The sequence below is a fragment of the Aquarana catesbeiana genome, linkage group LG04, assembly GCF_042186555.1.
Source record: "Aquarana catesbeiana isolate 2022-GZ linkage group LG04, ASM4218655v1, whole genome shotgun sequence".
Taxonomy (NCBI): domain Eukaryota; kingdom Metazoa; phylum Chordata; class Amphibia; order Anura; family Ranidae; genus Aquarana; species Aquarana catesbeiana.
This window is the reverse complement of record NC_133327.1, coordinates 34,865,252-34,879,570: the sequence shown is the minus strand read 5'-3', so window position 1 is coordinate 34,879,570 and position 14,319 is coordinate 34,865,252. Positions and strand designations below refer to the sequence as shown.

At 46.1% G+C, this 14,319-nt stretch overlaps 1 protein-coding gene across 1 annotated transcript in view; it reads right to left on the bottom strand.

Annotated features, from left to right (window-relative positions):
• The window catches only part of LOC141141358 (C-type lectin domain family 2 member B-like), a 53,081-nt gene that overhangs the window by 16,691 nt on the left and 22,071 nt on the right, over positions 1-14,319 (bottom strand). The window contains exon 3 of the mRNA XM_073629023.1: positions 10,156-10,304. Coding sequence (XP_073485124.1) covers positions 10,156-10,304 — 149 coding nt within the window. The remainder of the gene's footprint in view (positions 1-10,155; positions 10,305-14,319) is intronic.

Below are 14,319 nucleotides of genomic sequence, written 5' to 3'. Positions count from 1 at the left end.
CCTGCTCACAGTGTTCAGCTAAAACTACAAGTTAGTGCGGTGCGTCCTGCTCACAGTGTTCAGCTAAAACTACAAGTTAGTGTAGTTCGTCCTGCTCACAGTGTTCAGCTAAAACTACAAGTTAGTGCAGTGCGTCCTGCTCACAGTGTTCAGCTAAAACTACAAGTTAGTGGGGTGCGTCCTGCTCACAGTGTTCAGCTAAAACTACAAGTTAGTGGGGTGCGTCCTGCTCACAGTGTTCAGCTAAAACTACAAGTTAGTGGGGTGCGTCCTGCTCACAGTGTTCAGCTAAAACTACAAGTTAGTGCGGTGCGTCCTGCTCACAGTGTTCAGCTAAAACTACAAGTTAGTGCAGTTCGTCCTGCTCACAGTGTTCAGCTAAAACTACAAGTTAGTGCAGTGCGTCCTGCTCACAGTGTTTAGCTAAAACTACAAGTTAGTGGGGTGTGTCCTGCTCACAGTGTTCAGCTAAAACTACAAGTTAGTGCGGTGCGTCCTGCTCACAGTGTTCAGCTAAAACTACAAGTTAGTGCGGTGCGTCCTGCTCACAGTGTTCAGCTAAAACTACAAGTTAGTGCGGTGCGTCCTGCTCACAGTGTTCAGCTAAAACTACAAGTTAGTGCGGTGCGTCCTGCTCAGTGTTCAGCTAAAACTACAAGTTAGTGCAGTTCGTCCTGCTCACAGTGTTCAGCTAAAACTACAAGTTAGTGCAGTGCGTCCTGCTCACAGTGTTTAGCTAAAACTACAAGTTAGTGGGGTGTGTCCTGCTCACAGTGTTCAGCTAAAACTACAATTTAGTGCGGTGCGTCCTGCTCACAGTGTTCAGCTAAAACTACAAGTTAGTGTAGTGAGACCTCTGCACAGTGTTTATCTCAAGCTACAAGTTAGTGCAGTGTGTCCTGCTCACAGTGTTTAGCTAAAACTACAAGTTAGTGCGGTGTGTCCTGCTCAGTGTTCAGCTAAAACTACAAGTTAGTGGGGTGCGTCCTGCTCACAGTGTTCAGCTAAAACTACAAGTTAGTGGGGTGCGTCCTGCTCACAGTGTTCAGCTAAAACTACAAGTTAGTGCGGTGCGTCCTGCTCACAGTGTTCAGCTAAAACTACAAGTTAGTGCGGTGCGTCCTGCTCATAGTGTTCAGCTAAAACTACAAGTTAGTGTAGTGAGACCTCTGCACAGTGTTCATCTAAAGCTACAAGTTAGTGCAGTGCGTCCTGCTCACAGTGTTCAGCTAAAACTACAAGTTACTGCGGTGCGTCCTGCTCACAGTGTTCAGCTGAAACTACAAGTTAGTGGGGTGCGTCCTGCTCACAGTGTTCAGCTAAAACTACAAGTTAGTGCGGTGCGTCCTGCTCACAGTGTTCAGCTAAAACTACAAGTTAGTGTAGTGAGACCTCTGCACAGTGTTCATCTAAAGCTACAAGTTAGTGCAGTGCGTCCTGCTCACAGTGTTCAGCTAAAACTACAAGTTAGTGCAGTTCGTCCTGCTCACAGTGTTCAGCTAAAACTACAAGTTAGTGCAGTGCGTCCTGCTCACAGTGTTTAGCTAAAACTACAAGTTAGTGCGGTGCGTCCTGCTCACAGTGTTCAGCTAAAACTACAAGTTAGTGCGGTGCGTCCTGCTCATAGTGTTCAGCTAAAACTACAAGTTAGTGTAGTGAGACCTCTGCACAGTGTTCATCTAAAGCTACAAGTTAGTGCAGTGCGTCCTGCTCACAGTGTTCAGCTAAAACTACAAGTTACTGCGGTGCGTCCTGCTCACAGTGTTCAGCTGAAACTACAAGTTAGTGGGGTGCGTCCTGCTCACAGTGTTCAGCTAAAACTACAAGTTAGTGCGGTGCGTCCTGCTCACAGTGTTCAGCTAAAACTACAAGTTAGTGTAGTGAGACCTCTGCACAGTGTTCATCTAAAGCTACAAGTTAGTGCAGTGCGTCCTGCTCACAGTGTTCAGCTAAAACTACAAGTTAGTGCAGTTCGTCCTGCTCACAGTGTTCAGATAAAACTACAAGTTAGTGGGGTGTGTCCTGCTCACAGTGTTCAGCTAAAACTACAAGTTAGTGCGGTGCGTCCTGCTCACAGTGTTCAGCTAAAACTACAAGTTAGTGCGGTGCGTCCTGCTCACAGTGTTCAGCTAAAACTACAAGTTAGTGGGGTGCGTCCTGCTCACAGTGTTCAGCTAAAACTACAAGTTAGTGCGGTGCGTCCTGCTCACAGTGTTCAGCTAAAACTACAAGTTAGTGCAGTGTGTACTTTTCACAGCGTTCAGCTAAAACTACAAGTTAGTGTAGTGAGACCTCTGCACAGTGTTCATCTAAAGCTACAATTTAGTGCAGTACGTCCTGCTCACATTGTTCAGCTAAAACTACAAGTTAGTTGGGTGTGTCCTGCTCACATTGTTCAGCTAAAACTACAAGTTAGTGTGGTGCGTCCTGCTCACAGTGTTCAGCTAAAACTACAAGTTAGTGTAGTGAGACCTCTGCACAGTGTTCATCTAAAGCTACAAGTTAGTGCAGTGCGTCCTGCTCACAGTGTTCAGCTAAAACTACAAGTTAGTGCGGTGCATCCTGCTCACAGTGTTCATCTAAAGCTACAAGTTAGTGCAGTGCGTCCTGCTCACAGTGTTCAGCTAAAACTACAAGTTAGTGCAGTGCGTCCTGCTCACAGTGTTCAGCTAAAACTAAAAGTTAGTGCGGTGCGTCCTGCTCACAGTGTTCAGCTAAAACTACAAGTTAGTGCAGTGCGTCCTGCTCACAGTGTTCAGCTAAAACTACAAGTTAGTGCGGTGCGTCCTGCTCAGTGTTCAGCTAAAACTACAAGTTAGTGGGGTGCATCCTCCTCACAGTGTTCAGCTAAACCTACACGTTATTTTTTTGTGAGCTCTGCACAGTGTTCAGCTAAAGCTACCTGTAGAAGGTTGGTGGTGTTTTCCTGATCCTATCACTACCGCAGGCAGCTAAAAAAGCTACAAGTTAGTTTTTTGCGAGCTCTGCACAGTGTTCAGCTAAAGCTACCTGTAGAAGGTTGGTGGTGTTCTCATACTACAGGCAGGCAGAGAGGGCAAGCAGGCTCATTGTCTAGTGCTGGTCGTGGAGACGGTGCATACTCCTCAGCATGTGGCCGTGGGACACGCTTGGCCTTTTTTTCAGCAGCTGGCCGTGTTGAGCCGCAACATGCGGAAGACTTGGTCTAATGGATGACCGAGCCGTCCTCATCCTCCTCATCCTCTCTCACCCATGCCCAGGGTACTTTGTCTGGCAAAGCAGCGGCCTCTTCCCTTGGCTCAATGTCATTAGTGACTCCTTCCCTAGCCCCACCATGTCCTCCTGAGGAGTCCCTCGAACTGTTTGACCACAGTGTTGGGTACATGCTCCAGGAGGATGCCCAGCGTTTGGAAGGCTCTGATGATGATGCTGAGCTCGATGAAGGCAGTAACATGAGCACGGACAGAGGGGGTGCCCAAGAAGGACAGCAATCTGGCAGTCATGCTCCCCCTGCTGCAGCATACTGCCAGGTTTGCTCCAGTGATGAGGAGGGAGGGGATGATGAGGTCACTGACTCAACGTGGGTGCCTGATAGGAGAGAGGAGGAGGAGGAGGAGGCGGCACATCACCAACGAGGCAGGATGCCCTCCAGGGGCCAGCCTAAGGGCAGCACATTGACTGCATCACACCCCAAAGCTCCACATGTGCAGGGCGCTGCAGTCTCTGCGCGTTATTCAAAAAGTTCTTTGGTGTGGGCCTTTCTTGAGACGAGTGCATCAGATCGCACCGCTGCTATTTGCAACATATGTCTCAAGCGTATCTCGCGTGGCCAAAACATCTCCCGCTTGGGTACCACGTGCTTGACCAGACATATGTTGACCTGCCATGCAGTTCGTTGGCAAGCGTATCTAAAAGACCCACACCAAAGAACAAAGAGGACCTCTCCTTGCTCCTCATCAGCTGAGATCTCCAACCCCACTATACCTTCAGTCCTCTCTGAGACCTGCACTGAGAGGAATGAAGGTGTAGAATTAGGTGTGTCACAGCCAAGTACTTGTGGGCAATCTGCTTTTGGTACACCGACGTCAGATTGTACCAGGCAAATTTCCCTGCCCCAGCTGCTGCACCGCCGAAAGAAGTTTGCTCCCAGCCATCCACATGCCCAGCGGTTGAATGCTAGCTTGGCAAAATTGCTAGCACTTCAACTGCTGCCTTTTCAGTTGGTAGACTCTGCCCCCTTCCGTGAGTTTGTGGAATGTGCGGTTCCTCAGTGGCAGGTACCCAAACGCCACTTTTTCTCACGGAAGGCGATTCCGGCTCTCTACCGGCATGTGGAAGGCAATGTCCATGCCTCGCTGGACAGGGCGGTCAGCGGTAAGGTGCATATTACCGCTGACTCATGGTCCAGCAGGCATGGACAGGGACGTTACCTAAGTTTCATGGTGCACTGGGTGACTCTGCTGGCAGCTGGGAAGGATGCAGGACAAGGTGCAGTAATATTGGAGGTTGTTCCGCCACCACGCCTCCAAAATGCTAATGATTGTGACACACCTCTCTCCTCCACCCCCTCCTCTTCTTCTTCCTCCATGGCCTCTTCCTGTGCTTTGTCCTCTGAACCAGCGGTGCTCCGTAGCCGTTCAAGGGGCTACGCAAGTACGCAGGCCAAAAGATGCCATGCGGTGCTTGAGCTGGTGTGCTTGGGGGACAGGAGCCACACTGGGGCAGAGGTTCTGTCAGCTCTGCAGGGGCAGGCTCAGAGGTGGTTGATGCCACGCCAACTTAAGGCAGGAATGGTGGTTTGCGACAATGGCACCAACCTCCTCTCTGCCCTCCGACAGGGACAAATGACCCATGTGCCCTGTTTGGCTCACGTCCTTAACTTGGTGGTGCAGCGGTTCTTGGGCAGGTACCCGGGCTTACAGGATGTCCTGAGGCAGGCCAGGAAAGTCTGTGTGCATTTCTGCCGGTCATATAATGCCAGTGCTCGGCTGGCGGACCTCCAAAAGGAGTTTAACCTGCCCAAGAACTGCCTAATCTGTGGCATGCCCACCAGGTGGAACTCAACGTTGGCCATGCTGCAGTGGCTGCACACGCAGCAGAGGGCCATCAATGAGTACCTGTGCGACTATGGCACCAGGACAGGGTCATGATCCACACTACCAGTCGCTCTCTATTAGGCGGCTGTGTGGCTCCACGCTGTCAACCCTTGCTGCCTATTACCTCTAACTGCAATATAAGCCTCAGCAGAAGTGGGGATCAGGAATAGTGATTTCCTAATCAGCAAGTCTCATATGATTCTCGGTGCAAGCCGTTGTTAACCCCTGACTGACACCAGATCCCCCTCTGTCAATCAAACTAAAACTGATGATGCCAGCCTACTACTGAGAGCTAGAAATATATAGCTAAGAGGTTGCTGTTTTTACTAGATATAGCCGAAAAGCCCCTGAGGTATTCAGTTCTGTGCTCTTGAAGAAGCGCATGTGGCGTGCAACATGTCGAGCCAATACAGAATCTGATTGTTACCACCACATAGCTTCTGGTTCAACATAATGTAACTATATTGATCAGAATTTTCGACTCTCAACACTGCTCAAACTGTTTTATATAACCATTTAGCTATGTATGGAGTGCCTAATTTGTAAAACTGTGTGACCATGAACTGAATTCCATATGTTTCTCTGTTTTACTCTTTATTTTAATATTTTCTAATAAACTAGAATTTTAATCATACATCTAGTAATTACTGTGCCTATAAAGTCTTGAGCCCCAATATGTTCATTTTCCTCTAATCCAAAAGGAGTTTAACCTGCCCAAGAACCGCCTAATCTATGACATGCCCACCAGGTGGAACTCAACGTTGGCCATGCTGCAGCGGCTGCACACGCAGCAGAGGGCCATCAATGAGTACCTGTGCGACTATGGCACCAGGACAGGGTCAGGGGAGCTTGTTTTTTTTTCCCCATGCCAGTGGGCCATGATCAGGGATGCATGCACTGTCCTGTCACCATTTGAGGAGGCCACGAGGATGGTGAGCAGTGACAGTGCATGCATCAGTGACACTGTCCCCCTTGTCCACCTGTTGGAGCACACGCTGCGTGGAATAATGGACAGGGCACTTGAGGCAGAACAGAGGCAGGAAGAGGAGGACTTCCTTAGCTCTCAAGGCCCCCTTTATCCAGACAGTGTTCCTGCGTGTCCGCTGATCACACAGGAAGAGGACGAGGAGGAGGAGGAGGAAGATGTGGAGCCTGGCACTCAGCATCAGCAGCAGTCTTTAAGGGATCAGTCCCAAGAAACACACGAACTTGTACGTGGCTGGGAGGAGGTGGCTGCGGACCATGTCGTCCTTAGTGACCCAGAGGACTCCGGACCGAATGCCTCAGCAAACCTACACTTCCCTGATCCTGCAAAGCTTGCGTAAGGATCCTCGTATTCGTGGTATCAAGGAGAAAGACCAATACTGGCTGGCAACCCTCCTTGATCCACGTTACAAGGGTAAGGTTGCGGACCTTATCTTGCCATCGCAGAGGGAGCAGAGGATGAAACATCTTCGGGAGGCCTTGCAGAAAGGTCTGTGCAACGTGTTCCCAGAGACTGGGAGGTTACAAACTCCTGTTTCTGGACAACGTGTTGCTGAGGCTTCGGTCAGTCAAAGAAGGAGCGGTGGAGAAGGTGGCCGTCTGACCGATGCGTTCAGACAATTTTTTGGTCCGCAGCCCCAAAGTATGATCGGTTCCAGCAACCATTGCCAGCGTCTGTTTTTCATGGTGCAGGAATACCTAGGGGCAAGATCTGACTTGGACACCTTTCCCACTGAAAATCCTCTGGGTTACTGGGTCTTGAGGATGGATCACTGGCCAGAGCTTGCACAGTATGCAATTGAGCTACTGGCCTGTCCTGCATCCAGCGTTCTTTCGGAACGCACATTCAGTGCTGCTGGTGGCTTTGTAACCGATCACAGGGTGCGTCTGTCCACCGACTCGGTCGATCGACTGACCTTCATAAAAATGAATCAGTCTTGGATCACCACCAGCTACCAAGCACCTGATGCTGATGTAACCGAATAATTTTTTTTGAAATCTCAGATCCCTTCAAAGACTGCCTATGCTGATGCTGAGTGACTATCCCTGAGTAATTATCCTCTTCCTCCTCAATGATCATGCTGATAGCTTGTAGGAACATTTTTGGTTCTGGGGGCCACCACCAGTGCCTAAGGCCCAATTTTTTAGCCCTTGTTTAACAGGGGCGTGTAATTACAATTTTTGATGCAATACTTTGCAGCAGGGTTCATTTCTGCGTTCCAACTAGAGTATCTGTGAGGGGTTGCAGTGTTGTGGCACCAGTGCCTAAGGCCCAATTTTTCAGCCCCTGTTTAACAGGGGCGTGTAATTACAATTTTTGATGCAATACTTTGCAGCAGGGCTCGTTTCTGCATTAAAACTAGAGTATCTGTGAGGGGTTGCAGTGTTGTGGCACCAGCACCAGTGCCTAAGGCCCAATTTTTCAGCCCTTATTTAACAGGGGCGTGTAATTACAATTTTTGATGCAATACTTTGCAGCAGGGCTCATTTCTGCGTTCCAACTAGAGTATCTGTGAGGGGTTGCAGTGTTGTGGCACCAGCACCAGTTCCTAAGGCCCAATTTTTCAGCCCCTGTTTAACAGGGGCGTGTAATTACAATTTTTGATGCAATACTTTGCAGCAGGGCTCGTTCCTGCGTTCCAACTAGAGTGTCTGTGAGGGGTTGCAGTGTTGTGGCACCAGCACCAGTGCCCAAGGCCTAATTTTTCAGCCCCTGTTCAACAGGGGCATGTAATTACAATTCTTGATCTAATATTTCACAGCAGGGCCCATTTCTGCACCCACCAAGAGCGAGTGAGGACTTACAGTGTTGTGGCACAAGCACCACCAAAGGCCCAATTTTTCTGCCCTTGTTCAACAGGGGCATGTAATTACAATTCTTAACCTAATATTTCACAGCAGGGCCCATTTCTGCACCCACCAAGAGCGAGTGAGGACTTACAGTGTTGTGGCACCAGCACCACCACCACCAAAGGCCCAATTTTTCTGCCCTTGTTCAACAGGGGCATGTAATTACAATTCTTGATCGAATATTTCACAGCAGGGCCCATTTCTGCACCCACCAAGAGCGAGTGAGGACTTATAGAGCGTACACACGGTCGGACTTTGTTCGGACATTCCGACAACAAAATCCTAGGATTTTTTCCGACGGATGTTGGCTCAAACTTGTTTTGTCTACACACGGTCGCACAAAGTTGTCGGAAAATCCGATCGTTCTAAACGCGGTGACGTAAAACACGTACGTCGGGACTATAAATGGGGCAGTGGCCAATAGCTTTCATCTCTTTATTTATTCTGAGCATGCGTGGCACTTTGTCCGTCGTATTTTTGTACACACGATCGGAATTTCCGACAACGGATTTTGTTGTTGGAAAATTTTATCTCCTGCTGTCCAACTTTGTGTGTCGGAAAATCCGATGGAAAATGTCCGATGGAGCCCACACACGGTCGGAATTTCCGACAACACGCTCCGATCGGACATTTTCCATCGGAAAATCCGACCGTGTGTACGGGGCATTACAGTGTTGTGGCACCAGCAGCACCACCACCACCAAAGGCCCAATTTTTCTGCCCTTGTTCAACAGGGGCATGTAATTACAATTCTTGATCTAATATTTCACAGCAGGGCCCATTTCTGCGCCCACCAAGAGCGAATGAGGACTTACAGTGTTGTGGCACCAGCACCACCACCACCAAAGGCCCAATTTTTCTGCCCCTGTTCAACAGGGGCATGTAATTACAATTCTTGATCTAATATTTCACAGCAGGGTCCTGTGAGGGCTTACAGTGTTGTGGCCACAACAACACCAAAGGCCCAAATTTCTGCTGAGTATATAGGGCAGGCCCCTACTTTCAAACATCTAACTTACAAATGACTCCTATTTGCAAACGGAAGGAGACAACAGGAAGTGAGATGAAATCTACCCCTAGGAAGGGAAATTCTCTCCTGTAAGAGTTAATATGGGAAAAACATTTCTCCTTTCCACTGATGCTTTCCAATCCTTGTTCCACAAAAAACATTTGTCATTGGGACAAAAAGTGAGGTGAAATCTTCTGAAGAGGAGCACAGACAGCAAAACAAATGTCACAGGGGTGATAACCCTTCCCTATGTTTTCCAAAAAGCTTAAAAAAAGATTTTTTGGCTGGAGCTAAACACGTTAAAAATGTACCCGTTCAAAATTACAAACAGATTCTACTTAACAACAAACCTACAGTCCCTGTCTTGTTTGCACCGCCTGTATACTGCTGTTCAGAGTATATAGGGCCTGGTGGCCCCACACCTTTCCTTATTTTAATTTGGGTGCGGGGTTCCCCTTATTATCCATACAAGTACCAAAGGGCCTGGTAATGGACTGGGGGGTACCCATGCCGTTTGTCCACTGATTTTCATCCATATTGCCAGGACCCGACATTACATTAAACCCGCAAGCAGTTTTAAATGAGATTTTTTCCGGGAAACACGCGCCACTTTACAGGCATACTATAGACACACCCCAGGTACGATATTTAAAGGAATATTTCACTTTTTTTTTTTTACTTTAAGCATCATTAAAATTACTGCTCCCGAAAAAACGGCCGTTTTTAAAAGTTTTTTTTGCATTGATACATGTCCCCTGGGGCAGGACCCGGGTCTCCAAACCCTTTTTAGGACAATACCATGCAAATTAGCCTTTAAAATGAGCACTTTTGATTTCGAACGTTCGAGTCCCATAGACCAGTGTTTCTCAACTCCAGTCCTCAAGGCGCCCCAACAGGTCATGTTTTCAGGCTTTCCATTATTTTGCATGGGTGATTTGCTCAATTTCACTGCCTTAATAATTAGCACAGCTGTTTAATCTGAGGGAAATCCTGAAAACCTGACCTGTTGGGGTGCCTTGAGGACTGGAGTTGAGAAACACTGCCATAGACGTCAATGGGGTTCTAACGTTCGTGCGAATTTTCGGTCCGTTCGCAGGTTCTGGTGCGAACCGAACCGGGGGGGTTGTTCGGCTCATCCCTACTGTGCAGTAATCCAGTGGGAGACTTTCCCTCTGTGCCTGGAGTTCATTTGTGCCAGTTGCCTTTCCTCCCTTAGTTTAAGGTGTTTTTACCTACCTGTGATGTGTTGTCCAGGACCAGCAATGACCCTTGTTCTTCCTTGCAGTACTCTTGGGCAGATTTCCAGGCAGCGTCATTCTTCGACACAAAATAGCAGTTTTTTTCATACTGTGTCCACTTATTGGGGCAGCATGGATTTTCATGCACTAAGAAAAAAAAAACATCACCTTGATATGGACTTAAAATGGAACACAGACAGCTAGACAAGACTGTGAAACTACACATCTCCTACCAGTCTTTTCTGGTAAATGATACATTACTTTGTTTAGCCAGTTTTGTGACTGGCACACCTTGGCCACATTTTGTAGTCAAAGTGCAACAACATTATCCGTAACCTCCAATAATCCACAATGATCTAAACTTTTTTTTTCTATTTAATACTTTTTTATTGTTGTTGGAAAATGCAGTGTTATAACATCAAGAATTCTTATTAATATTGTTAACGCTACTAGAGGCCAACCACCAAAGGTAAAAATTTCAACACGTCATATGGCAGCAATCTACATAGAGTTTCATAATTGTAATATAATAAAGCGTTAGCTAACAAAGCGACCTTATCCAACAATCGCTTGGGAAAAAAAAGGGGGGGGGGCATCCAATGGGGGAGAATATAAAAATGACCCATAACATCATAACAATTATTCATATAACAATTATCCATAACTTGCAGCTCTACAGCTTCCAGTACCCTGCCCACCCAGCCTTACCAAACTGCTAAGGGACTCGATGTATAAACATATCCTAAAGAGTTCTTGTTGCCCAAGTCAAACATCAGAATTAATTTTTTTGTTTGTTTTTGAACCTGGACCCTAAAAATAGGAATTGAAAGCTGATTTGTTGTGTTGTGGAATTATGAACATTGCTTTAGTCAAGCTACATACCTCATGGTCTTCTTCTCTCCAACTTTGTATAGAGTTATTAAACAAGAATGTGTGAAAGGTTATGCGGGAAGGGAGATTCTGGTCCACCTTGATCCAAGGGAGCTTTTTATGGCTAAATGACACTGTGTTCTGGAAATTCACAGAGTTTGAGGTCTGGAGAGTACATAAGTGGGTTTGGCTGCTACTAAGGAGGGGTATGTCAAACGCTAATCAACTTCTTTGCAAAAATGATCAAACTGGTATAAATACAGTTAGGTCCATATATATATTTTGACACAGGCACAATTTTCATACTTTTGGCTCTGTATGCCACCAGAATAAAATTAAAAACAAACAATCCAAATGAATTTGAAATGCAGACTTTAATTCAAGGGGTTGAACATAAATATCAAGTACAAATTTTAGGAACTGCAACAATTTTTATACACAGTCCCCCCATTTTCAGGGGCTCAAATGTAATGCCGCATACACGGCCGCACTTGCGAACGGTCTAAACTCCGTCAGCATTTCCAACAAAGAGATTTAGAACATGTTCTATATATGAGTCCGTCGGAAATGCAGACAGAAAAAGTCAGATGGGGCATACACACGGTCGGAATTTCCGACCGAAAGCTCCCATCGGACTTGTACTATCTGGAAGTCTGGTCACGTGTACGCGGCATAATTGGAAAAATGAATATAATCATAAATAAAATGTTCATTTTGAATATTTTGTTGAGAATCCTTTACTGGCAATGACTGCGTGAAGTCTGGAACCCATGGACATTACCAAAGACTGGGATTCCTCCTTTCTGATGCTTTGCCAGGCTCTAACTGCAGTTACATATAGCTACATAGTAGGTGAGGTTGAAAAAAAGACACAAGTCCATCAAGTCCAACCTATGTGTGTGATTATGTGTCAGTATTACATTACATATCCCTGTATATTGCGGTCATTCAGGTGATTATCTAATAGTTTCTTGAAGCTATCAATGCTCCCCGCTGAGACCACCGCCTGTGGAAGGGAGTTCCACATCCTTGCCGCTCTTACAGTAAAGAACCCTCTACGTAGTTTAAGGTTAAACCTCTTTTCTTCTAATTGTAATGAGTGGCCACGAGTCTTATTAAACTCTCTTCTGCGAAAAAGTTTTATCCCTATTGTGGGGTCACCAGTACAGTATTTGTAAATTGAAATCATATCCCCTCTCAAACGTCTCTTCTCCAGAGAGAATAAGTTCAGTGCTCGCAACCTTTCCTCATAACTAAGATCCTCCAGACCCTTTATTAGCTTTGTTGCCCTTCTTTGTACTCGCTCCATTTCCAGTACGTCCCTCCTGAGGACTGGTGCCCAGAACTGGACAGCATACTCCAGGTGCGGCCGGACCAGAGTCTTGTAGAGCGGGAGAATTATCGTTTTATCTCTGCAGTTGATCCCCCTTTTAATGCATGCCAATATTCTGTTTGCTTTATTAGCAGCAGCTTGGCATTGCATGCCATTGCTGAGCCTATCATTCACTAGGACCCCCAGGTCCTTTTCCATCCTAGATTCCCCCAGAGGTTCTCCCCCCAGTGTATAGATTGCATTCATATTTTTGCCACCCAAATGGATTATTTTACATTTTTCTACATTGAACCTCTTTTGCCATGTAGTCGCCCACCCCATTAATTTGTTCAGGTCTTTTTGCAAGATTTCCACATCCTGCGGAGAAGTTATTGCCCTGCTTAGCTTAGTATCGTCTGCAAATACAGAGATTGAACTGTTTATCCCATCCTCCAGGTCGTTTATGAACAAATTAAATAGGATTGGTCCCAGCACAGAACCCTGGGGAACCCCACTACCCACCCCTGACCATTCTGAGTACTCCCCATTTATCACCACCCTCTGAACACACCCTTGTAGCCAGTTTTCAATCCATGTACTCACCCTATGGTCCATGCCAACGCACCTTATTTTGTACAGTAAACGTTTATGGGGAACTGTGTCAAATGCTTTCGCAAAATCCAGATACACCACGTCTACGGGCCTTCCTTTATCTAGATGGCAACTCACCTCCTCATAGAAGGTTAATAGATTGGTTTGGCAAGAACGATTCTTCTTCTTGAATCCATGCTGATTACTGCTAATGATATCATTCTTATTACTAAAATCTTGTATATAGTCCCTTATCATCCCCTCCAAGAGTTTACATACTATTGATGTTAGGCTAACTGGTCTGTAATTCCCAGGGATGTTTTTTGGGCCCTTTTTAAATATTGGTGCTACATTGGCTTTTCTCCAATCAGCTGGTACCATTCCAGTCAATAGACTGTAAAAATTAGGAACAACGGTCTGGCAATCACTTGACTGAGTTCCCTAAGTACCCTCGGATGCAAGCCATCTGGTCCCGGTGATTTATTAATGTTAAGTTTCTCAAGTCTAATTTTAATTCCGTCCTCTGTTAACCATGTAGGTGCTTCCTGTGTTGTGTCATGAGGATAAACACTGCAGTTTTGGTTACTGAAGCCCCCCGATTCACTCGTGAAGACTGAGGAGAAGAATAAATTCAATACCTTTGCCATCTCCCCATCCTTTGTAACCAGATGTCCTTCCTCATTCTTTATGGGGCCAATATGGTCTGTCCTCCCTTTTTTACTGTTTACATACTTAAAGAATTTCTTGGGATTTTTTTTGCTCTCCTCCGCTATGTGTCTTTCATGTTCTATCTTAGCCATCCTAATTGCACCCTTACATTTCTTATTGCATTCTTTATAAATTCTGAATGCTGAGGATGATCCCTCAACCTTGTATTTTTTGAAGGCCTTCTCCTTTGCTTTTATATGCATTTTTACATTGGAGTTAAGCCATCCAGGATGTTTGTTCGCTCTTTTAAATTTATTACCCAATGGGATACATTGGCTAATGCCCTTATTTAATATGCTCTTAAAGCAAACCCATCTCTCCTCCGTATTCTTTGTTCCTAATATTTTATCCCAATTTATGCCTTTTAGCAAGGTTTGTAGTTTAGGGAAGTTGGCTCTTTTGAAATTCAGTGTCTTTGTGTTCCCTTCATGTTTCCTATTTGTGTGATTTATACTGAAACTAATTGACCTGTGATCGCTGTTACCTAAATTGCCCCGTATTTCCACATCTGTTATCAGGTCTGTATTGTTGGTAATCAGTAGATCTAGTAATGTTTTATTTCTAGTTGGTGCGTCTACCATCTGACCCATAAAATTGTCCTGCAAGACACTAAGGAACTGGCGAGCCTTAAATGAATGCGCGGTTCCCTCCGCCCAATCTATGTCTGGATAATTAAAATCC